This window comes from Harpia harpyja, chromosome 14 (genome assembly GCF_026419915.1).
Source record: "Harpia harpyja isolate bHarHar1 chromosome 14, bHarHar1 primary haplotype, whole genome shotgun sequence".
Taxonomy (NCBI): domain Eukaryota; kingdom Metazoa; phylum Chordata; class Aves; order Accipitriformes; family Accipitridae; genus Harpia; species Harpia harpyja.
Window position 1 is genome coordinate 36,199,063 of NC_068953.1, and position 25,903 is coordinate 36,224,965.

General features: G+C 39.8%; 2 protein-coding genes across 6 annotated transcripts in view; both read left to right on the forward strand.

The window, feature by feature from the left end:
* Window positions 1–25,903, forward strand: part of FBXO22 (F-box protein 22) — a 183,062-nt gene that overhangs the window by 101,510 nt on the left and 55,649 nt on the right. The gene's annotated exons all lie outside the window — the stretch shown is intronic.
* TMEM266 (transmembrane protein 266) overlaps window positions 1–25,903 on the forward strand; it is a 91,301-nt gene that overhangs the window by 63,465 nt on the left and 1,933 nt on the right. For all 5 annotated transcript variants that reach the window (XM_052807640.1, XM_052807644.1, XM_052807639.1 and 2 more), the window contains 2 exons: window positions 8,831–9,017; window positions 21,321–21,371. In XM_052807640.1, the coding sequence (XP_052663600.1) occupies window positions 8,831–9,017; window positions 21,321–21,371 (238 nt within the window). The remainder of the gene's footprint in view (window positions 1–8,830; window positions 9,018–21,320; window positions 21,372–25,903) is intronic.

Consider the following 25,903-nt stretch of genomic DNA (forward strand, 5'->3'; position numbering starts at 1 on the left):
TGCTTTCCAAATACAAAATGAGGAGACCTGTAAGTCAGAATGGCTCAGTCAGTCAAAAAGTTGAAGGGCCTGAGCAGACAGGAGAGGCAACTTGTCCTAGAACAGACCAACTGCCCAAAAGGTGCATAATCTGAAGCAGGGATTTAGGTGCCCATCTTTTACCAAGGAACCTAAAATACTTCTGAAACCATCAGTATTTAGGGCCCCAAATGGCTTTTTAGATTTAGTTCCAGGTGTCCTGGATTTCAGCCTAGGATTCTGCAATGAACTCTTGGTGGTGTTAGGTTGCCTTGTCTGTGTGATGAATTTGGAAGACCTATTGACAGTGTGTGTCATTTCATAACACTGTTTTTGAGAGTCTCACATTAACCATAACAAATTTCTAAACCTTAGGCTTGACTTTTGCCAAAAATTAGTTACTTCCAACTCTGCAAGTATCTTCAGTGGCAAAACTGCAGTCCTCTTCATGACAACTTTGCACAATGCTATTAAGTGATTCATGGTTGTGAAACGAACAGGAAAATGGTATATACCCCATTTTACAGGGGAGATACTACCCTTTGACCAAAGACACTAGGCAAATCAGCAATTTCTTGAGTCCCATTGCAGTATTTTGTCTGTTAGACCATACTATTAGGCTAAAGGTCTTGACAATCCTAAATTTGAAAACATTCGTTTTTAGGAAATGTATTATGCAGCCAGATAACACTCTCAATCTCTAAACAATTTTTGGTGGTGTTATTTCATAGTCTTCGAGTAAAGGTGGGCTTGTTATCCCAAGTGAGGTTCAGGAGCAGCTTTTGCAACTCTCCATTCTGATTCATGTACTCCTTCTCTGCATGGCTGGTTTGCAAAATGTCTGAGTGTAGTAGCCCTAATCTGAGGTCTGATGGTTACAGCATAGCTGTATGTCAAGTACAAAGAAATACTGCATTGGTAGATGAGTAAATCTGTGAAAACAGAGCAGGTTGTCTCCTAGCTTTCAAGTGTCATCAGCTATGGAAAAATATGGACTATAGAAAAATGACAGCATACTAATCCCTCTTACTTTACTGTCCTGACTTCCTGCCAAACAAATGTCTCAGCTGTATAATATGAGGTAAATGTACTGATTTGCTACAGTTAGCAACACAAGACATTGACACAAGTTCTGCATCCTTGCTTTGTAAATTATTAGCTTCATAATTCAGTCAAGAACAAGTTGTCAGCATTATAATATTCACATTAACATTGCGTACAGTATCTGGTGGGAAAAACGTCTCCTAATGGTGTTTAATGTCTAAAATTCTGCCAGGTTTTTGCTTTTTCATTTGATCATCTTTCCTGACCTTTTCAAAGGATTGCTCGTTCATGGAGTTGAAGCGTGCATGTCTGTTTTTTGAGTGAAGGTTTGCCTACAGTAGTCTGGTTGTTCTCAAATCTGGAGCTCTGGCAGGGAGGGATTCCCATTTGCCTTGTCTGTGTGGTGCCACCTCTGGCACGGGCAGAGGGGGTAGCTGGGAGCTGCCTGCAGGGGCTTCAGCTGTTGCCTCAGATACATGCTGGGGCACACCAGTGCCAGCACAAGTGGGAAGAACGGGCAAGCCACCATGGTTGCCTACATCCCAGCAGTGGATGTGGATACTGAATCATCCTGAGGCTGCATCTTTGTGACCACACTGATGACTTGCATTTATTTAATAATCATAGACAGGGCTGAAAACGTTCCTGTTAGAAAGATTTCCCAGGACTTCCTTTTCTGAGATCCCATGTGCAGTTTCTTACTGCTTTGCCACTTGTCAGGCAATTGGGATTGAAATTCTTAAGGTCTGGCATCTTCTGCAGATGTAATAATTTTGGACGTTTCAGACAAAATACTCATTATTTCTGAAGAGGAATTGGGGGAAAAAAATTAGCCTGTTTTGTTTGGGGTTTAAAACGAAACTAATGGGTGGCCAGTTCTCTGAGAAGTCCCGTGCCCTCATGTTTTGAAGCTGGTACTTAATACCTGACAGGCAAAAATGGAGTTCCTGCTTTAAAAAAAAAAAAAGCAGGAAAGATGCAACCTCCCTTCATCTTACTTTTTGAATTCTGTTTCTTTTGCCAGTTGTATATTTTTTTGGCCAGTGATAGGGTATCACAACTATAAAGTACATTTCCATTCCTGAATGACATTGGAGACGTACTTTTGCAAACATGAAAACTCTTTCCAGATGTTGATTTTTGGCCAGCCATACATCTGAAAACCAGAATATATTTTATAAATTATAGTTGCATGGACCACCGCTTTGTTCTCTGTAGTACCCCACTGAAACTGTTTGAATAGTTTGCTGTTTTATTTATTCTCCATTGGCCAAGAAAGAAGTCATTAAAAGGGAGCGGAGCATGAGGGCAGTCAAGACAGAAAATACTGAAAGGGCTGACATAGCTGTACAGGACTTCACAAAACATGAGAAACATTAATGATCACAGTAACAGGGCTCTCTAAAAATGGGTAAAGGTAAAAGGTAAAAAAGTCTCTCTGCAATTACTACCAAAAATATGAACAGAGTATACTGCTGGTGGTATTGTTTTATCAGAATAACTTAAATTGCAAAACGAAGTTCCAAAGTTTCATTAACAATGCAAATTCCAGTCAGAGAAGATTGCTTTTTTCCTCTGGAATCACCTGTAAAGGAATTTCCATTTCTGATGATAGATCCACTTACATGATTTTTTCTGCTTAACTTTCATAAGAGTCATTCAGCTGAGTACAGTCCAGCCAAGACTATGTATACAGCCTTATCACAAGAGCTCCTTTTCTGTCAGCTCCTATGGAATTTGGTTTTTCATCATTCTCAAAGCTGCAACAACTATGGAAGCTATAATTTCTTTTTTATCTTGGAATATAATTTGTACAACAGCTGCTAGTTTAATGACAGGGCTATTTAGCTGGTAAAATTACCTATCGGAGAAATAACTTATGTTATCCTTTTGCAATAATTTTAATTTATTTCTAACTACCACTCATTTTCTTGGTGAATGGAAGGCAGCCAAGGTCATCCCATGTTTCATTCTGCCCGTAAATCATTAGTTTGCAACTGTCTCCTGATTTTTATTGTTACCAACAATGGCTAAACTAATGGAAATAAACATTGGATTGTATCCCAGTAGCAAATGAGTTTTAGGGCAGAGCATTCTGTACAGACAGCACTAATAGAATTGAGCAAAGTTATTGCTCCTGCATTAGGCACGAGTAAGCCTCTGGCTAAAATGTTCATTGATCTCTTTGAAACTATGTCAATCATACTCTGTTGCTAGACCATTGAAGGGAAGTACTATACGATTCACTGCTAAGTCCGTTTTTGAGTCTTACATGCATGTTGTAAATACCAGATAGGCTGGGGTGGCACATTTTATAAAACCAGGCATATAAACTGAGATGTTATCTAGAGCTCTGGGTACATCTGGGTACATATAAATAATCACGTAATACATTCTTTGAGTGAGGAAGTGCACAGGCGTGCCCCATAGTTCTTTCTGGTTTCTTTCCTGCCAAAATATTGCTAAGTTTGTGCTACAAGAGGACATGTAACAAATTTTGAAAACACTAAGTAAGTTTAAATTTACCATCAATGAACTTTTTCTTCATGCCTGACAATCTAGTTACTCGTTCTTATATGAGAAGGTCTGGATCTCCCTTTTTCTTGGAAATAAGTGTATTTTCACATTAGCCACGTGTATTACACCTTTGTTGCTGTCTTAAACTCCCTCATGGGAGGGTGTAGCCAAGCTCTTCTCAGAGGTGCAGAGTGACAGTACACAAGCTTGGAATGTGCAAAATTCCTATTAAATATAAGAACAAACACTTTCACTAGGAGAATGGTCAGGCACTGGAGCAGATTGCCAGGGAGGCTGTAATATATTCAACCTTTGAGATATTCAAAACTTGACAGGACAGCCTTTTAGCAACCTGAGCTAAATGGACTTGCTTTAAGCAGAGTGTTGGACTAGATGACCCTCACAGGTCCATTTCAGCCTAGATTATGCTGTGATTCTATGAAGTTTTCAAATACATTTTTTCCATTGCGAAGTATGTTAGGAACTTATTGGTAAAGGAACCCACCAGAAGCTACTAAAGTATATGTAATTAAAGCTAATGAATATTGTAGGTGTCCCCATAAATAATGTCAGTAGCAGCCTCAAATGGACCAGTGCTCAGTTAGTAATTATGTTGAGTCAGGCGATGGTTTACCTTAGTCTCCTTGATCACAACAAGTTTTCTTCCACACAACAGCATTATTTGCCCACTGGCTCTCTGTGGTATTTCCAAGGTTCTTAACATAGGGCTGATACCTGTGAGTAAGCCTTAATTTAAACAAATCAAAGCATGTGCATAACTTCATATGCACTTTTTTTTGCTTTGTTTTTTTCCCCTCGTGCTACGCATCCTTCCTTACAGGCTGAAGGAAGGATGGTCTACCTGAAAATATGGAGCACGGTTTTCTCAGTACAGCTTTCCTGCAGTACCCTGTATTAGAGAGGCTCAGGTCTACATTCAGATAGCTACATCAGCTCCTACTGCAAATAGAAATTTCATGTGTTTAACTTGGCCCAGAATTTTTACTTTAAAAGACTGTTATATTTTATACCTTTTAATGATTTATTTAACCTGCCCTGGACTGCATGACATGCAGTCAGAGCAATCTCATTAGCTCTTTTACACATTAGAACTGCCCGAGGTCAGTGTTCAATATGATGTTCAATAGATATAAGCACCTACAACATAATTTGCTCACGCAGTCTCTCATTGAATTACGCCCGTAAGGAACACCCACTTCTCTTAGACTTAACCTTTATTTTTAGTGGGTTGCTTTTAGTGGCAAAAACTGTATTCCAGCTTCTACAGTATCTTGGGATAATTTTGAAGTAATAATTGGAAACAATTAATATTGAGCTGATGTCCTGAGTAGATGCATGCCTTTTGTGAGCAAAAATCTCTGTTTGTGGTTTAACTTTTCCTAGATATTTTATTGAATGTCCTTTCATTTTCTTAAATCAATCCTTATGATAAATGGTGATTTTTCCATCCCACCCAGTCCCTTTTTGAACATGCTAGAGACTTAGAGAGTTTGGGTTTGCATTTGGAAGCGGTATATTGTGTAGGGTTTTGGCTCTGTCTTATGCTCTGTGTGTGTAACAGTATTACGGTTCTGCATGTCTGTGGAACACGTTGTATGGATCACTTTGCATCAGGAACAGTGAATGGGGGGGTGAGACAAACACCATTATTACGATGAATACCCTCTTCTCTGTCAATAAAAAAATGACAGTTACACATACAACGGTATTTAATTCTAGCTTTCCACTGTTTCAATGACTACATAGACTTCAGGGCAAACATGAATGGGACCTCGAAGCTGACCATCTGAGGTAATGGAAAAGTGAAAGGGAAAGCCTGTGTTAACCAGCTGCAGCTGCATGGTTTTGTAGGCAACATCTGCTTTTCCTGTTATCTTTCTGAACATCTCTGTGTGCTATTATTCACCTTGCAAATGATGTTGAAGTCCAGAGCACTGTGCTGCTTTACTGTGCCTAGGAATTCAATCCTCACATCTGCTCTTGACAGTCTCATGTTCAGTTCTGGATTTTAGACCACCTGAACTAGCTCAGTGTTAAGACCTGAATGTAAGGCAAGCATGTGGATTGTGTTTGCAGCTAGCAATAAAAGAGCGTTCAAATATCACTTAAAAAGTTGCAAGTCCTGCATATGCTTCTCAGCCTCAGGCAGCGGATGAGGGAAGCGTTTCATGAGCCAAGACATCAGGTCTAGGTTTCAGTTTCTGCTAGAATGTGGCATTTGTGCGATCTTCATAAGCAGGTGCTTCCTCTGCTGCTGTAGGCACAAGTGTGTATTTCTGTCGTTCAAACGTAAGATGGCAGCAAAGCCTCTTCTGTTTTTGACATTACCAGAGGTACTAGCTGTTCACCTGAATAACTGCAGTAGTAATTTTTTCTGTGGATTCCAGTTTCTCATGCTGTCCGTGTGGTTGGGATTCAACCAAGATAGTAATTTTCCCCATATAAATAGGAAATAAAGAATTGCTTGGACAAAGTGTAGTTGTCCAGCATGGTGATCCCAGCAATGGTTCCAGACTGCTACTTGGTCCAGCATACCAGGCTGAGTAGTTCGTAGCTTGTTGGCAGAGCCATATTAAACATAAAGTTTATGAACTCATCTATTAAAAACTGGATGGTAACTGGGCATGGAAATTTTAGAGATTGATAATAATCTGTGGATATCTGGAAACTCTTGCTTTATCGATTGAATCATGTAAGTGGGCATCAGAAAGTCTGGTCTCTTCCCCCATTTTTGCTGTAGGTTCACTGTAGCAGGAAAGATCACCTAATGTGCTTCCTTTTTCACATCTGTAAAATGCAGTGATTCTCTTCAAGCTTTTGATTGTTACAAGGTTCAGCCTATCTTTGTAAATGCTTAAGCTCATTAAATTGGGCGTGATGCAGAAATACAATTGTTGAGCTGACTCTTAGGTAGTTTTATCTATTTGTGTTATAAAATACCTGCTGATTTTTTTTCTCTTCCATGAAAAAAGAAATCATATCCTACCTCTAGGCCAGAATTAAGCATTTTAGTGGCAATATTTCTTTTTCTGACACACAGGAATGTTTTTGAAGGATGAAATATGAAATGGAGAAGAACAGTAATGATGCCTAATTCTTACTGCCTTTTAGTTTGAGCTAGGCAAGTAGATATGGTTAGGCAATAATTTTTAAAAAAAATCTCCAGATTTATTTTTTGCCTATCATGTTTGAGTGCATTTCTTCCTTTAAACCAAGGGAGTGTCTGAAAGGGTATTTTTCTCCCTTTAAAGGTGAAATGTAAGATATTTAGGGTTTGTTTTTTTTTTTTTTCCCCCACAAGTCAAGGATAAAACCTGAAATTCTCTCTGTTGCAAAATTGAACTCCAGACAGTCCTTTCACAGCTGAATGACATTCATAGTGGCACCTCTGGTATGGCACGGGCACCTTAAGCCTCAGGAAGCTTAGGGGTGGGTGGGAAAAGAGTTAGCACTACTGTTTGCTACTTTTTCCTAGCTGATAGGTCAACACAAAAACCACCATCTGGGATCTGCCATGGAGGTATCATTGAAGGAATCAAGGAGCGGGGCTGTATTTTGACTTTTGCTGATACCACCTGACTCCTCTGACTGCCACTGCCAGAGGACTTTTGGTTAAGAGCAATGAGTGTTTCATGCAGCCAGCTGTTTGCAGCTGCCAAACCTCTGTCCACTGATTTCAAGACAGAAAAAGCTGTGTGCTTTGTTAGATCCCTATATTAGGTGGTTTGAATGCAATCTGGAAAACTTAAATTGCCCTTTCGCTCTCTAGATTTGAGTCTTGCAGAGGGCCTTTGAGTTATTGTAGTTCCTTCCCTTATGCTTTGGAAAGCAGATAGTCTCCCAATGTGGCAAACTGCAATCCCTTTTTCTTTCCTTTTTTTTCCTTTCTAAAATCTGTGGAAACTGTCTTGTTTCCCCACCAGTTTCTTACACAGCTTGGAGGAACTGCTGGTGCTCTGCAGCATGCCTGGGATTTGCACCGTGTCTGATGTGGACTGCAGTGGAACCAACTAGGTCCACTGATGGATTCCAAAATCTGACAGCAAAGTAGATTTGAGTCAGCATCTGAGAGTCGAGAGCCAGAACCAGATTAATTTAGCCTACATGCTGTTACACACCAGTTTTCAAGCATCAAGGTGCTAATTTCATCTCTGTGGTAAATGTGGAGTGACAGGTGCAGTGTGGCTCACCATAGCATCGTGCTCTCTGATGGCTTTTCAGGCCTTGAACTATGGGCGGCCCAGCAAAGCTAAATTTTAAATGCCTTAGCCTATTACTCGCCTAATTTGCTTTTCCCTCTTAGGCTTTCTATAATTAGCCATGACTTGGTCACTGCTGTACTACTGATCTTAAAAAGAGTTTAAAAAAGAGAAACTCTGCCATGCAGCCCCATGGCTGTGCTGGATGGCAGAGGGGAAGGACAGTGGGATTTTGTAGTGCTTATATAAGGGTTTAAAGGGTCTCTGAAGGCTTTGCAGAAAAAATATTTTCTTTCTTGCATTGTGGAAGACCTGTGGCTGTCAAACACAAGAGAAATATGCTGTGTCCATCAATCACAACGTACCTGATAGCTTCTGTCTTTTTGTTAGGTGTCCGCTTTATAACACCAGTTATGAGGCAAATCCCTTCCTGATTGCAGTAAGTCATTAACTGCCATGGCTCATATATTTGAGGGGAGTGGCCAGAAAAGTGGCAACCTTCCTCAGGGTTTTCTGCACACCGTTGAGTACAGAAGATTTCAAGCTGGAAGAGGACTGTGGTGTCCTTCCCCCTTGCCCTGTTAGTGGGGGAGGACCATTCTGGGTACTGCTTAGACAACCTCCCTTCACAGAAATTCTCATTACAAAGTCTAGCAGGTTAGGGATGTTTGTCATGAACCTAAATCCCTAAATGCCTGTTAAGAGTGGTCTTCTATAAAGATTTCATTTGATTTTGCAGTTAGATCTGTTAAAAATTGTCCAAAATCATATCTTTAGAATGTAGACGTACAAAATAGAATACCAGCATGAGGCAGTCATTATTTTTAGATTATGTGAACAATGGTGCAACACGGGCTCTGGGAGAGCATCAGCAGCTTGGACTCACATCCTAGCTCAACCATATTGTGTATTTGCTGTCACCAGTCTGTAGTGGTTTAGTGATAAAATGAGTAATAGGTCCCCAACTGTAGAATATAGACTTCTCGCCACGCTTATATGACATCAGTATGTGGTGTTGTTTTTTCCTCTAGTTTGAAATCAGGCAGCTGAGGGCCCACCTTGCTCAGCAGGATTTGGACCTGGCTGCAGAGAGAGAAGCTGCGCTGCAGGTCCCGCATGTACTGAACAAACAGAGCAGCAACAGGTACAAGGTGGTAGCAACTGAAGATTCGGATGATGAAGCCACCGAGAACATCACTGAGTTGCGACCTCCACGAGGTGAGTGCTGTCTGTGTGCTGCTACCCGCTGGCACAGCTGATACCTTACATGGAGTTACTGAACCCACTAAATACTTTCAGTCGACCGGTGAATTGATTACTTGCTCTGGAGACTGCATTTTCCCATTTTTGCAAAGAGGCTGGCTGTGTCTGCTTTGAAGTGGCAGGAGCTGTTGCATTTGCGAACAGAGCCAATAAAATGACTTGGGAAGAAAATGACTATGATGTACCTTCCCAGTGTCATCATGATTACACCCATCAAACACTAAAGAAGCAGCAGCCAAATCAGAATTGGCAAAAGCATAAGCACTCAGAGGTAAAAGCAGGGAAATTGAGAAGAACATTGAAAAACAGTTTCTGTCTTTGGCCAGTTGCATTTCTGTGGTATAGAGGGGACCCAGGCATCAGCTGTGAAGCTTGCCTTGCCTAGAGGCTATGGTCTTACCAGGTTGCTTAAAACTGCCAATGCTGGACAGCCCAGCTGTGCTTGGACAGGGCAGCTCTGGTGCCAGAAAAGGAGTCATGCGCTCTGTAGGCAGCTCCTGCTCGGATGTCCGAGTGCCACGTGACTATGGTGAAGAGCAGTCCGTTCTCTGTGAGCTGTCTGTTGGGCAGGTGTGTGGTTTGGGGGAATAACAACAGTTACATTTACCTGGATCCATTTTTATCACACAAGTGCTAGACCAGAAGTATTTTTGGAGAAGACATAGCTCTTTTCCTGTGATCCCCCAACCCTTACAATGGGGTGCAGGATGTGTCCTGATCTCAGTAACATTTAATGTAATATTCCAGAGGAGACAACACTTTCAACCTTAGTGATGTGTTAGTCTACCTTGGACATCTTAGTTTGATTATTTTAGTAGATGAGCAGTATGTGAATATATCTGAACTAGAGGTTTGCATGGTATCCTTATTTTGGCCAAACTCCTTAGAATTCAAGGCACAGAAGTACTTTAATCAAAAGGTTTAAGAGAAAAAGCTCACCAGACATTTTCAAATGATAATCCTTTCCATTCTCTACACAGTAATGAAAGCGTGTAGAAATTGTTCTTGCTTTTTCCTCTTTATAATATCTAAGCACTAACCACAGTTCAGCCATTAATTATTCCTGATTTGAAATTGTATTTAAAAGCAGACAGTTGAGCAGACTGCCCCCTAAAATGCATTCCCCCCTTTTTTGTAGTATTTCAGAGGTTTCCCCAGTGGATATGTTATAATTTATGCATGTGTTCCTTGAGGGTTACATTTGGAACTGGAGAGTGTTGTGCACATTATAAGGAGGCTTGCTGAAATTTTAGTGCTGTGGAGATTCATCTAAAAATTTTCCTGTCCAAGGTATTCATTCCAACATCCAGGTTAGCACAGTTACTCATCATTTGTGTGTCCCTGTAAAATGCTGGCCATGCATGCAACAAAGTAGACACACAGTCTTCAGATTGATTTCTACATTGTTAGGTTACATGATTAGAGAGATTCATGCTTTTCACTGAAAAAAGGCGCTCAGCAAATAAGAAAACGTGTTATTTTACATATTGGGTAAGGTGCAGTTACATTATATTTAAACATTCATACTGAGTATAAAGAATTAATTTCTGATTCCCAGAAGTCATCTAAAAATACCAGAGGAAATATTTTTTGTGCATTGTATCATATATTACATACAAAGCCTTTGTAGATGCATTGAGTGCTTGTCTTCAGAAGCTAAATTTGGGTGACTGTTTTAACAATTGTCCTTCCTGTTGAATGAGGCAGGAGTTGGACAGAAAAAAACTTCCTGTGATCTTATAGCAAGGGACACCCATCCGTGGTAGTCTACCGACAAGGGGCCCAATTAAGATTGCATGAGAAACCACAAGCCCAGCAATAACGTTCAGTGCTTTAGTTCACAATCCAGGGAACAGTCAATTGAGGCAGAGGATTTTGCATTTGATTTCCTGGATTATTTTCCAAAGGAAAGTAGTAGTAAGCTACGAAGGCTTTGAATCCTGCACTAGCAATGCTGGCTTAGAGATTGCTTCTGTGTATCCTATATAGGACTTCAAAACCTCAGCTAACAGCTTGAGAAGGCAGTTACCCATCGGGAAGAAAGATTGTGAGCCAGCTTTGCCTGGTTCTTCTCTCTCCCCGCTTCAACTGGGTCTTTCTTCAGCTCTCCCAGCACCAACTTGCACTCGCAGTAATATGCTGGCTGTTGCTGCAGCAGCTTTCACCATTATGATTTTGGCATGCTGCCAGCATTTTCTTCATCTACACCATGGCCATTCTGACCAATATATATATATCAGCAAAACCTGAATGTGGTATGTCAGAAGGAAGAAGAGCACGTCTTCATCTGAAGGTGCCTCCATTTGCACAGGGTGGAAGGGGTATATCTAGTTGGTGTAGGATCTCCCATCTCCCCACCTGCTCAGGCATGTGAAAGTCTCCTGAGACATGGCTCTGCAGAGCATGGACGATTGAGGTGTTTCCTGGAGGTCATTTCTGTATCCTCCTGCTTCTCACATGCTGTGGTTACGCTGGCTGTGCTGTCTTGAGGGCTTTCCACGCCACTTGTTCTGCCTGGAACTGTAAGCCACCGCTGTTTTAACTCCTGACTTTGGGGTCAAGGATTATGTTTTGCAAGTTACCCTCTGTGTCAGACCGCATTAAGAATTGCTTTGCATCCATTTTCTCTAAGCTGTGTCTTTCCTCCTTAAAGACTCCAGAGTGATGACTGCAGTTAATTGTTCTGTGTGCCACATGGCATTTGTGAGCTTTGAAAAATATCTGCAGTTGCCTATTACACTGACTAGATGGAGGAGAAATAAGGGACCAGGTTGCTAATACTGTTAAAAGAAAAGCTACAGTTCAAAGCCACAATTCAGCTGTTAGGCAAAACGGGCTCTGATGTGCTGTTCTCTTATGCTCTGGCAGAACATTAACCCTACATGTAACACCTGAGGGTAAGGTATGGCATGGAATGCATGTATTTGTGCCAAACTTAACTTTGTCAGCCTTCAAAAAAATCACCATCTTCAGAGAGCCCTGAGTTCTGCCAAACCAGCAAGCTTGAGTTGGCTAGGGAACATACTGCATGAGAAAATGAGATATTCCATCTCAAGCTAATCTTATTTCCCCAGTCTATATTGAACAATGGAAACATTCAGTGCAGCATGCTTTGCCACAAAGGGGTTATGGAATAAGAAAGCATTGAGACTTCTTACTCATTTCCCTACCTGGGAGTTTTATGGGACAGTGCATAAGTTAAAGCTCCTCAGGGACAGCTGTAGCTTGTACTCTGGTATTTACACTGGATTTTGTGCAACCATTTACTACAGCGTTCAGTAAAGTCAGTCAGGTATCCCCAGCATCACATGGTACACACAGCACCTCAGGGAATTTGTGTAGGGACACACATTGTGGCCTGCACCGGGAGAGTACTGGATGTGCTAGGTGATTTGGTAGCTTTCAGTACGTGCTTTCACCCAGCTTTTCTTTCTGCAGTTCTCTTTCTCTTTGTATCTGAAGTGCCTTAATTGCTGGTATAAGACTGGGAGAGGCAAGAGCTCTAGTCAGATGGTCAGTGGGCTCTGAAAGTGTCCCATAACTGCCAGCTAATGTTTCATGCCTCTTCTTGAAGGACCACTTCTTGAGGCTGTAAGCTGTTTGTGGCCTGGTCAGTCCTGTGCTAATACTCTGAATTAATGAGCTGATTGCTGCCTCACACACTTCTGTCTCCCCAGAGCAGTTCACCAAGAGATCTCCTAATATAGTAGGAATAACTCTGTGGAAAATGTATGGATATATGGTATTTTTTAATTAATTTGGCTAAGAAGCAGGAAATTTTTCACCTTTAACTTGCTTTGAATGGAGGTTTTATTTGTCTTGCCAAAAAGTTGATCTCCAGAACGGACAAACGTGAAGGCTAAAACGCAGGCTTCAGCATGCAAGTCGAAGGGTAACATTATCAACACAGGAAAGATGATGGGACTTGAGAGAAGGGCATGACTCTAGGAGGTATAAACCCATGGCAAAACTGTGATATTTGCTTCACTGTGAGCACTTTACTTAGCTTCTCTGCCTCAGTTTGTAGATAGCTTAGGGTGAAAGCTGTTGCATATGAATGCACAGCAGCATTGCTAATGATTTTCAGGACCATTGTGGTCAGCCTTTCTCTAAGAGCAAGGGAAACGTCCTAAGTGCTGTCATCTCGTTTATTCCCAGAGATTGTTACCATTTGACATAATGGCTAATATTATCCTATCTGTTCATCTCTAAATTATAGAGGAAGTCTTTTCTTTTGCTGAGTTCTTACCTTGTACAGTATGTAACTGGTCATGGCCGGAATAACATCTAATGTTTTCTGCTCCTGCACAAATCATTTTTAGTGTTTGGTACACAAGGTTCCAGGCTACAGGGAATGCCAGGTTCACAGTGCCCCATATAGCCATTAATACTTCCTTCCAAAATTTATTATTCTTTAATCTCTCCCATAATATATGAATTAGAGTCCCTAGTGGAAATTCCTCATTTTTCCTGCATATATCATTTCAGTTTTTGAAATTTTACAGTACTGCCATAGTTTAAGATTAATATGCCACCCTTCTATTCCTTTGAGCAAGAACCAGATCCTAGCTCTGTTACTTTGCATTGTGGAAAGCTTATTTTTAGTTATTCTGAGTCAAATTTCCATTTTTATAGGGTTAGTAGTAAGTCTTTTGCTTTGGGGGACTGCTGCAATTTATGATCATGCTTGGAGAAAAGTAAAGCTTGCTCTCCCCATAGGTACCCACCATTTTGTAAGTGAATAAAGTAGGATATTGGTAGGGGAACGTGAAAAATTCTGGAGCTTCAGAGGGTTTCCCCTTATGATTATTCATAAGCTGTCTGAGAAGCCAAAGCAGGGTACTGGAAAGGATTTTGTCAGTTGTTCCTTGCAAGGCAGTCTGAGCTGGTTGAACACTTTTAAACTCTAAGCCAGTTCCTTTGGTGATCATCTGTTAGTGCTCTAAGAGAGCCCTGTTACTGCAGAACAATAGATAAAAAATAGTTTATGGTTATTTTCAAATGTTGAAATGTATCTACTTTGAAACCTACTCCTGGAAATGGTTATATCTGAAGTGCACTCTACTTCCTGGTTAAACTCCATGTATCTGTGGAAGAGTGAGGATTTGGCTTCTCTGAAGGTGCCTCTTCCAGGCTTTGCGGTTCTCTGTGCACTGATCATCCAGGCGGGAATCAAAGGAATTAAACCTTAAGCAACACTTACATAAATGTGTGTGTAGTTAGCGAAGTTAGGCTCTTGAATTTCATATTCACCAAATGGGTGGGGTAGAAACTTTTCACTTCCAGAAGTGGTGAGCGTATGGTCATGCGTGTGAGGTTGAAGTTGTCTCCCATCATTAATGTGAGGAGGTGTGAAGACATTGCTGACAAGTGAAGGAACACAGAACTGGAACGTTTTCCACTGTCCAAGCATGCAGCCCCTTTCATAATAATCCCTTTCATAAACAGATCGTGTTCCATGTGACAGCAGTCATGTATTTTGCCCTCTGCCGCCATTATAACACTGTTCCAGCATCTCACTTTTCTAAATTATTAGAAATCTTTTCCTAATTCCCAATCTACATTTATTCATTGCCAGTTTATAACAATTTGTTCTTGAATCCTTTTGCTTAAATTATTCTTCTCTTTCCCTGATGTTTACCCAGCAAATTATTGTTTTGTTGGTAGCCATATTCTTTCTCAACCTTTGTTTTTCTAGACGCAACGAATGTGGCTTCAGGCTGACTATAACAAGCCAACTCAGATGTGGATCTGCTGATCCATATTCATAGAGAACAAGTTTGGAAAGACCATTGAGAGGTCCCCCAGGCCATCGTCTACCCAAAGCCACCAGCCATGCTGACACACATATGTCTTGCATCTCAGCCACTCTCAACTCAGCATGCAGTGCTTTTGCAGCATGATCTGCTAAAGCGAGGCCCAAAGCCACCCGATTTGTTGTCAGTTAAGGATTTTGGTTTTCTTTCCTGATTTTTCTGGCCCAGCAGTATCTGCTGATAATGGAGCCTGTTCCATATCCCAGGATTTCCTTCCGCACAATGACTTCCATCTCAGGTTCATTTCTTATTTAGAACCGGGCTGAATCTGTTGCTCTGTTTTCTGTGCAAGGTAACTTTCACAGTTCCTTTCAAGGTGGGTTATCCATGTGCTCAGGCATCCATCCAACCTCTGCAGAGACTGGATATCTCTGTGAATGGAACAGTCGTGCGAGTACTGCGTCTTGCCCTAATGTGGCCATCTGCCTTCATACGAAAAGCAGGGAAAGTCTCCTGGAAAGTGCCAGCTGGCTGTTCATGTTTCCCATTGGCACAAACTTTCCATGTTACTCGAGGGAAAGGGAGAGAGACCTTCTAAGGCCAGCAAAGCAAAAGGGAAGAAACTCTGCTCAGGTCGTCAAGACCAGAAAGGTGAACTACGCAGTACAGCACAGGCTAGGGAGCGTGCATATGCCTTAATAAATGAATTTACAAGTGAGCAGTGAGCTATACTTGGACTGCTGAGGAGAAGAGGAGGTTAGGTCTGGCTGAGAATTTGGTGATGGTGAAGTTCAGACGGCCAAGGTCACACAGATCTGGAATGCCAGAGATTGCATGGCAATCTGCAGGGGAAAACTCCCTGGGAAGGTTACAGCTTCATGGGGGAATTTTCCCCTGTGGATTGCCAGTCTCTCAGAAACACGTAGAGATGTCCTTTTTTTGTACATTCTGTCTTCCTTTCTTACTGCACTACAATGTCATACTAAAGCTATGTTCTTTTCGGGCAAAGTCAGGTTGCAGCAGTGTTATTGGCTAGTGTCAGAGCAGCATAGCTGTCGTCACTGTTCTTACTTCTAGAAGTGTTTAGGTGACAATAATTTGAACTTGTGCCTTGAAAAGCCTCCCTGCTCAGAGTGTTTATCTTAGTGGTTTTTATTGCACAGTGTATGTTATGCTACTTTCCTTTCCTGATGCTTGTAAGTGGTAGTGGTACTTTAAGGAGAAGATGCCAGTGTCAGATAGCAGTTATGGAGATGAAAGATCTGGTTCTTTAGAAACCTCCTAATAAAGATTGCTTTCTGGAGGAAAGTTGGGGTAAGACATTACCCTGAGGACTCACATCCTCACTGGGAGGCTACACAGCAGAAAAAATAGCCTTCCAGTTCAGAAAATTCAGCTTGGAGAGACAGAAGGCAGTACAATCAATGGCAATAAAAAAAATGAAGTAAAATACTTTAATAATGAAATATTTCAAAAGAAATCCCTTTTTTTAAGGCCTCTAATCTAAAAGATGTACAAATGGTATTTATTGTATGCAGGGGGGTTGCTGACTCATTCACTAAAGTCATTGATGAAACAATTAAAGGTCACTGTTGAGGGATTACAGAACTGAGAGAGAGATCTGCCTTGGGTGGAATGTCATTTATGTGTTTCACCAAATTTATTAGGTTTTTATAGGGCCAGGAGAGAGAGATTACAACGTTGTCTCTTGGGTCAGATGAGATTATATGGAATTGTACTCTAAATAGTTTATTACTCCCTGAACCATTTTAGCGTGTGTTCTGAGTCTTGCGGGAGAAGAACAGGCAGATAATTTGAAAACCTTCATCAGACAAAATCTAGTAGCTGTCAGACAGATCCTGACCAAGAACCGCATGTTTTTTCAATAACAGAGATTTGGGTAACAGGCTAAGAGATGGGACTTATTTCCCCTTCTTGATTTGACTTTACTGCACTTACAGCCTCGCAGAAGTGGTTGGTTACAGCGTCGCGGAAGGCTGTTGTGGTTTTATGCGAGAGAGGTAGGAGTCTGAGCAACCTTCCCAACCAGACGTTCCCTTCTGTCTAGTGAAAAGTCTTGATCATGTTGGAGTGAGCCCCTCTGTCTCTCTATTTGTGGTCCCACGTTCCTCTGCTGCCTCACCTCTTACAGTTACATAGTTGCTGCGTTCCACTAGCAGGTGAAGCAGTTTCAGGTGTCTCATTTTGTCATGCTATTTTGGCAGTCATTCACACCCCATGCTACTTGAGCAAATAATGCTCGTGGACCATAGAGAACAGCCTGTTCCTGCTCGTTCCTTCTCCTGCCTGGCAAAACCTTCTCTCAGCTGAATTCCTCCACTGTGCTGCTGTGTATCTTACTGCTTCCCGTCGCTCTCGCTTTCCAGGGAAGATTGTAGAACCATCCTTGTTCGCCACAGCTTAGGATGGGTTTTCCCATGGGGAAGAGCTGCCTTGCTCTTCCCATTCTACCTTCTCAACTCACAGCTGTTGGATCTTCATCACCAAATTTGTCACCAGATTTCCTGGGGGTAAAGGCTTTCATTCACTACGTGTAGATGTGGCATTTGGGGACATGGTTTAGTGGTGGACTTGGCAGTGTTAGGTTTACGGTTGGACTCGATGATTTCCAACCTAAATGGTTCTATGATTCCTCCTGGTGCATCTAGCAAGAGGATCCCAATCATCATCCGTAGATGTTTTCCTAAGGTTGCCATTTCCAGGAGCAATAAGAGGAAAATGCTTTTTCTTTCTACTTACTGCCAGTTCCTTAATTTACTATAAATACCATTTGGGCATCATTATGGCTAAGGAGTTTTAAATGGAAAGTTTCTCTTCCGGAAAAGGAAGTGCAGGTAACATTGCTGTGTATTTGAAGAGACGGGTTTATTTCTAGGAAAGGAGAAAAATTAAGTTGTCTGGATCCTGAAAATTCCAAGGTGGCAGAAGTAAGAAAAAAATGTATTAAAAACCCAGAGAAACTATGAAGAATGAAGTATTTCTTAAGACAACTCCCTTTCTGGAGCTGAAACTAAAATACACTGACAGCAGAAAACACTATGTAGAATTTAAATAATATAAGCAATCTGCCCCTTTTGTAAAAGCTGGTCTCCCCTTGCTCACATGAACTTCCTACATCCCACCAGCTGCAAAAGTAGTTGTACTCCTCATCCCATTTGACTGCACATACTGAGCAGTAGGGACTTCATCTCATTGTAAATCAGCGTAAAGTACTTAAGCAGTGTTCTATAGTAATGGGCAGTACTGTACTTTTTATTTGTGTGTACATTTTGTATGCACAAATGGTTGCTTCCAGTTGTATATTTGTGGCATTTTTTTAAACTCCTTGCTTTCAGCAATGTAAAATATGAGAGAGAACTGGAATTGTTTATAGCCTTTTATGCCCAAAGCAGCTGAGACTCTCATATGGGTAAGATGAGTTTGTTAATTGTCATTTTGCTTTAATGTAATGATTCAGAAACTTAATCTGTTGTTGAAATATTTATTCTGCTGTTGTTATTCCATTACTCTTTATTGTTTTTTGTTCATAAGAAACTATTCAAGATAAAAAGAAAAAGTATTTTATTTTATATTTTACGTACACATGCTCATGTATATATTTATATGTATTTTATTTCTAGATAAATAGATAAGCAATGTAAAACAATGACATTAATAAGGCCATCAGATAATAACGTTAAAGTAGGCAGCTCTCCCAATCTTGTGTGCAAGTAGTCACATGCACAGCCAGGACAGTCAGTGCTTTTCCTCACTACTCAGAGAGATCTGAGTGTGTCCATTACAGGATTTCCTTTTCAGGTGTTTGGCATTGGCCTTTGCTGATAAAGAGTAGTCTATAATCTCTTTGCTAAATTGGTTTGAAAGCAACTGATTGGTTTGAAAATAGTGCCCTGGTGCATTCCGTTAGTTGATAGACAGATGGCCAGGGCAGTAAATGTATGCAATCCTAAAGAAGACTTGATTTGAGCCATGCCATAAGACATGAAAAGCAGATGAATAACTTTTCTAAGTTGTTTTCTGTCTTTGGTGCAAAGCATCCTGGCATTTGGGGCAGACTTTAAAGAGAGCCAAAGGAAATGAGAGCACCGCAGTCCCCCATTCATTGCACAGAGCGTGGCAGTGTGCTTTTGCCAGGTGATGAGGAGGGGCGACCCCCATGTGCAGAACATGCCCTCGTCCAGGCCAAATGGTAGTTCTGCTTTCCCCATTTCTCTGCTTAGAATTAGACTCAAGTTAAATATGCTGAAAGTGCATTACCTGAATACAGATAGGCAGGTATTTTCTGACTGTAGCTGAAGGTTCCATGCCTGAACAAGAACCTGTATCTATACGGGCTGGCAGGTTTGGTGGCATTTAGAGTATAAATTATGCATGATTGAAATGAAGTGTATTTTAGTAGCAGATAGCTGAAAAGCCTTGCAATGTACTCCTAATTCAGCGGCATTGCCTTGAGCTACTCTGAGGCCTCTTTTTTAAACTCAGACATTAGCACAAAGCACACCTCTGACTGCAGGCATTTAAAGATCAACAAGGGCCAAAAAAGCTTTTAAGATCCAATGAAACCAGGAAAACAACCATGTTGCCTTTCAGTGTCAGGTTAGATTGCCTTCTTATGAGTGCAGCTATTTCAGGTACAGAGTGCTTAGTGGTTTGGGTCTTGTCGTGTGGAGAAAGTGTTCCCCAGAAAACATCTGTTTCTTTCACCTGCAAACCGCAATGTGCTGTGAAAAGGCAGGACTGTGTAGCCACAAAGACCCAGGGGGACGAAGGAAATCTGGCTCAAAGGGATGAGCATGGTTTTCTGAAACATGGTATCAAAAAGAGCACTTAAAAGGAGAGAATGCTTTTAGAGCACACGATACACCGCAAATTGGGCAGGTCAGGTTGCTTGTAAGCTTGAAAAATCTTCCTGGATTGCCAATACTGTTTTCTCAGCAGCAATATTTGCGTTCTGCTCAGAATTGCAACAAGAGGAGTTTATTTTCTTTTTCAGGAACTGTAAAATGTTCTGCTTTTCTGTAAGATAACACGTAATCCCACTGTCATCTGCAGCATCTAAATGTATGCAGTATCTAAATTGTATATGCAATATAGCTGCTGCTTTTCCCTTTTGTGGTCATGTCTTCATTTTTATCTTACCATTATTGAAGTTCAGGTGTAGCTCTCATGTATGTACTACAAGTGTAGTACTACACCCCTGACTTGTAAAAATCTTTGTAGTATATTTTAAGCCAACAGATAATGTAAATATTATGCTATATATTACATATGTAATATACAACGAAATAATTCTCTTTATTCATTCTGAATGAAAAAAGAAGACATTATTTTAGGAGTAGGGAGTTACACATTAAAACTACATGGATTTACAACTGCTAGAGAGCTGGCTTGTCTGGCTCTGTTTTTCCTTTCCCACAGCAGCGCTTGTGCTGAGCTGGAGAGGCATTTCTACTTGTTTTGGTAAACTCGTTGTGTGGCTTTTATTGGCCATGTCATTCCAGGTAGAACAGGGGACGTTCTAGCCATTCTTCTGGAAACATACTGGATGTAGTTTCCTCTTTAAGCCAACTGTGTTTCACAGGAACAAGTTAAAAACACTAAAAGGAGAGTGCAGAAACACAGGGAAGCTGCTCAGGAGCAATGGTTATGTCATTGCTGTTCAGTATGGCAACAGCATAGGTCTCGGGAGGGGATTGCAAATGAAAACGAGGAGCAGTGCTGGGCCACATGAAAAAAAATACTGAAAGAAAATAGAAGTATCCCTACAGGAGAAATAAAACCTGCCCTCCAGTGCCCCTACATGGAGGACTCCTTGGCAGAATAAGGGGATGGCTGCAGACCGGTAGGGAGCAGAGTGCTTGGGCTTTCCCAGGAGTGCTGGGTCTCGCCAGGGAGAGACCAACGTTAACATGAGGGAGAAGGCAGCTCAGGTCACAAGTGGTACACAGTGCCTCCCCTTCTGAAGAGTAACCGTGTGGAAGGAGATAACTCAGTGGTGTAACCGTACAGCAGAAGTAGGTCTGTCTATGTTGGTGCCCTCGGTTCAGCCTGTCAGGATAAACAAAAGCTTTATCCTTGTGCCGTATGCGGGAGGGGAGGGCCCTGCTGACCAGAAAAAGGCCAGCGTTCTCCTTGCTGCTTGTAAGGACAAGCATATGGGCCTAGGGAGCGGGTCAGCCCTGCGTCAGTCTCTGGAAATACCACGGAGCACGTTTTCTCTGGAACCCGGAATGCCTCATTCCCAGGCTGGTGCCATAAAGAACTGCAACAAATGATAATCCCTATTTTGGCTGCGGCCATGGGGTGGATGGGGCAGGGGGCATGTAGTGTGTTGCCAAATCACACCTGCTCTTCTGGCTTACAAATACACAAAAGGTGGTGCTCTGGGCATACAGGGCAGAGGAGAGCCTTTCACGAGGTGGAATTTCAGCTATTTAATCAAATAAATGGTCTTCTAACGGCTGCCTTTTTGTTCTTGCAGAGGATGACATGAATAATTACATCAGACGATACTACAATGAGCCTAGCAGTGGTAAGTTTTGCTTGAAAATGTAAATGTGAGCTGGATTTTTGCATTGCACTCTGTGCTATGAACCAGGTGAGAGTGAACAATGATGTAGATCCATCCTGGAAATGAAACCCACCATGGCATCTCTTGGTTTGCTCCATGGAAGTTCGTACCAAAACAGTAATTCCCTAAAGGTTGAAGGGCCCCAGGTTTGCTCCTGCTGAAGGCACTGGTAACAGTTTGGAGATCTGGGAGAGATTAATTCCCCCTAGGTAGCTAGGCTGTCCAGTTTGCAGAGCGGTTCCAATGGACCCGGGAATGAGCGGCATGGACAAAAATGAACAGAAGTGGGGCGTTAGCTTAGCCCAGCACCATGCTGGGAACCTTTCAGAAAGGCTGAACGGCATGGTAAGAAACCTCAGCGGCAGGCACGGTCTGTGACCCGAGGTCAGGCTTCAAATGGATGTCCCCTGGCAAGCGTCCCGCCGGCACGGAGGGCTCTCGCCCCGCTCTGCGGGTCAGCTCAAGCCCGGGGCCGAGGGGCCTTGCGGGGCTGGGGGCAGCGGGGCACAGGCTGCCTGGCACAGAGCTGCTGCTGCTGGGAGGAGGCGGAACTGGCTCGCTCTGCAATGTCACCTCACGGCAAGCAAGGCTGGGCTTGCTTATGTGTATGAAATTTCATATATAGGTATATCTATTAAAAAAAAAAAAAAAGTGTGTGTGTGTGTGTAGGTATAACGTATTATGTATGTATATCCCCATATATACATCCCATATGTACACGGGGATATTTATAAAAAGATGGGTTGTCTGCATATACACGTACATATACAGAAGATACATATATATGTGTGTACACGTATAAGTATAGTGTATTATATGCATTTATCCCATATATACATCCCTATATATAGTATGTATACACACAGTGAAATATAGACATATATAAAAAGGTATATCTCTATAAGAATGTGTCTCTGTATATATATACACACATATATCTGTGTGTGTATATATACGTGTGCATATAAATCTATAATGTATTATATATGTATATCCCATATATATACACACAAACCCAGATACACAAACATATATAAAAATACATAAGTAAAAATATATACATATGTTTGTGTGTACGTGTATAATGTATCATATGTATCTCCAAACATATGTACATCCCCATATATACATGAGAAGATTTATATAAAGGTGTGTGTGTGACTGTATATACACATACAAAGATGTATGCATATGCCTTTACATACATATAAAGATGTGTGTGAGAGGCTGTGTATATAGATAGATAGATATTTTATCTAAATACATATATTAAATATATCAAAATATATAAAGATATGTAAAGGGGTGGGGGGTGTGAGAGGAGAGATGGTCTCTGAATATATGTGTATATATTATAGACATAAAAGATATATCTGTGTATAATGTATTTTATATCCCCATATATACACAAACACACAGAGATACATACATACCATAGATGTATATGTAACATAAGAATAAATGAAAGTGTGTGTAAGTGTATGGTTGTAAATATATATGTGTATAATGTATTACATATGTATATCCCTGTAGATACATCCCTACATTGATACACATGGGGACATATATATATATGCTTATTAAAGATCTCTTGTTTTTTTCATATATATATATAAAAAAGATATGTGTGTGTGTATATACATACAAGTTTTGTATGTTTTCTGTATTATACAAAATATGAATGTATGTGTATATATAGGTATAATGTCTGAGGTATATCCATATATACCCCATATGTATACATCAATATATATATTTATATAGTAAGATATGTATATGTGCGTATGAATATATGTCTACATATGTTTCTATATATGTAAAGATCTATAAAGGTGCATGTGATTGCATATATATATATGTATTAAGAAATATATCTACAAACACACACATATTTATAATGTATTATGTATCTATATCCATAATTTATACATGTATATAATTATATATAAAGATATGTCTGTATGTGTGTATACATATATGTCTATATAAAGATACATAAAGGAGGGTGTATGTGTGTATAACTGCATATACATAGATATGTTATATATAATATATATTAAAAGGGGTGTGTGTATGACAATATACTTGCAGATTTTATATGTATGCTATAGTTAAGTATAAAGTATGTATCTGTGTGTGTATACATATATAGGTATAATGTATTGTAGATGTCTACCCCATATATATATATATGGGGATATACAAATATTTATATATATAGATATATGAGTGAGAGAAACTGTGTATATACATATTTTAGATTTCTTATGTAATATATGTAGAAAGTGTGTCAGTTGACTGTATATACATATATGTATAATATGTATTACATATAATATGGATATATCTATGTGTGTATCATGTATAGATATAATGTATTATGTATCTATATCCCTATATATAAATTCCCCATATATACAGAGAGAAAAAAGATTAAAAAGGGGGGGGGGGTGAGTGTGTATTTTATGTAAAAATAGGTAATTGTATATATTTTTTTAAAGGGTGTATGTGAGAGAGACTGTGTCTGTATATACATATGTTTTTAATCTGTATTATGTATATATTTTATATATAAACTATATGTGTGTTTGTGTGTATATACATGTACAGGTATATGGTATCTTACAGATATATCCCTATACATCCCCCTGTATATAGGTATGTGTATATAAAGCTATTTATATGTGTGTGTAGCTACATAGGTATTTTATATATGTATAAATATATGTAAAGATACATATGTGTGGGTGGGTATGTGAGAGCCTGTGTATATACATATATAGTTTATATGTTATGTATTAGAAAATACATGAGAGTGTGTGTATATATATACACACACATATGTATTATGTATGATATATATAAAAATGTGTGTACCTATATAGGTATAATATGTTAAATGGGGATACTTACATATACACACACCTTTTCTCTATAAATATGGATAAATGTGTATATAAAGATATGTATGTGTGTATATAAAATCTGTATATATGCATGTGAAAAACTATCTATACACACACAAATTATACATCTATAAAAAATGTATGCGCACACACATATAGGTATACAGTATTATTTTTATTTGTGTATATTGCCCTCTATATATCCCCATTATATATGACTATACATAAAGATGTATGAATCTATACTCAGGTGTATGTATGTTTAAAAAGATAGGTGAAGAGGAGGGGGAGGTGTGAGTGACCATGTCTCTGTATATACGTATGATTTTATGTATGTGTGCATGTTCACATATAGGTATAATGTATTTTTCATATATATCCCTATATACACATTGCTCATGTATATACACACAGTGAGATAGATATACATATGTATATATAAAGGTAAGCATTATATATACATTATTTACTATATATATATACACATACACACACATATATATACCCCCCCATATCTGTATGGATAAATCTATATATAAAGATTATGTGTATATAAAAGAGGTGTGTGAGAGTATGTATATACCTATGTGTTATATATAATATGAATGCGTGTGTGCACCTATACATACAGGTATGTGGTATTCTTTATAGGTGTACATCCCTCTGAATACATCCCCATAATATACATGGAGATACATAAAAAGGCACATCTGTGTGTACCCAAGTATAGGTATAATGTATTATATATGTATATCCCTGTGTGTACATTCCCCATGTATGTACAGACACAGAGAGAAATATATATTTATATATAAAGGTAAGTATATGTGTGTGTGAGAGTGCATGTGTGTGTATGCTATTTAAAGAGAGATAATTATATGTATTTGAAGGGGGAACCATGTATTATATAGCATCTGTATCAAATGTCTGTGTGTACGTACATCGGTATAATGTATTATATGCAGGGTTCCTACCCCCATCTATATGGATAATTCTATATATATGCATATATAAAATGAGACACTGTATATAGATACACACGTATATATTGTCTAGAATATATATGTGCACACATATATAGGTATATGGTATTACTTATAGATGTGTATTTCTCTATATACATCCCCGTAATATACATGGAGATACATAAAAAGGTGTTACCTCTGTGTGTGTATACATATAATTTTACATGTATAATGTGTAGTACATAGAATATGGATATGTATGTGTGTTCACATATAGGTATAATGTATTATAGATGTATAATCCCTATATACACATTCCCCAAATACATACACACAGTGAAAAAAAATGTATTTTTATATATAGGTAAGTATATGTGTGTGTGAGAGACTGAGAGTGGTCCATTTCAAGATAGATAATTACATGTATTTAAAGGGGGGGGAGAGACTATGTAGTAGATATATCAAATGTCTGTGTGTACATATGTAGGTATAATGTATTATATGCATGCAGTTCCTTATACATACACACAACATGTAGATATAGGGAATATGTAAAGAATGTTGGTGTATGTGAGTGTGTATTTATACCTACATAGTATATATATGTTATGTGTGTGCATGC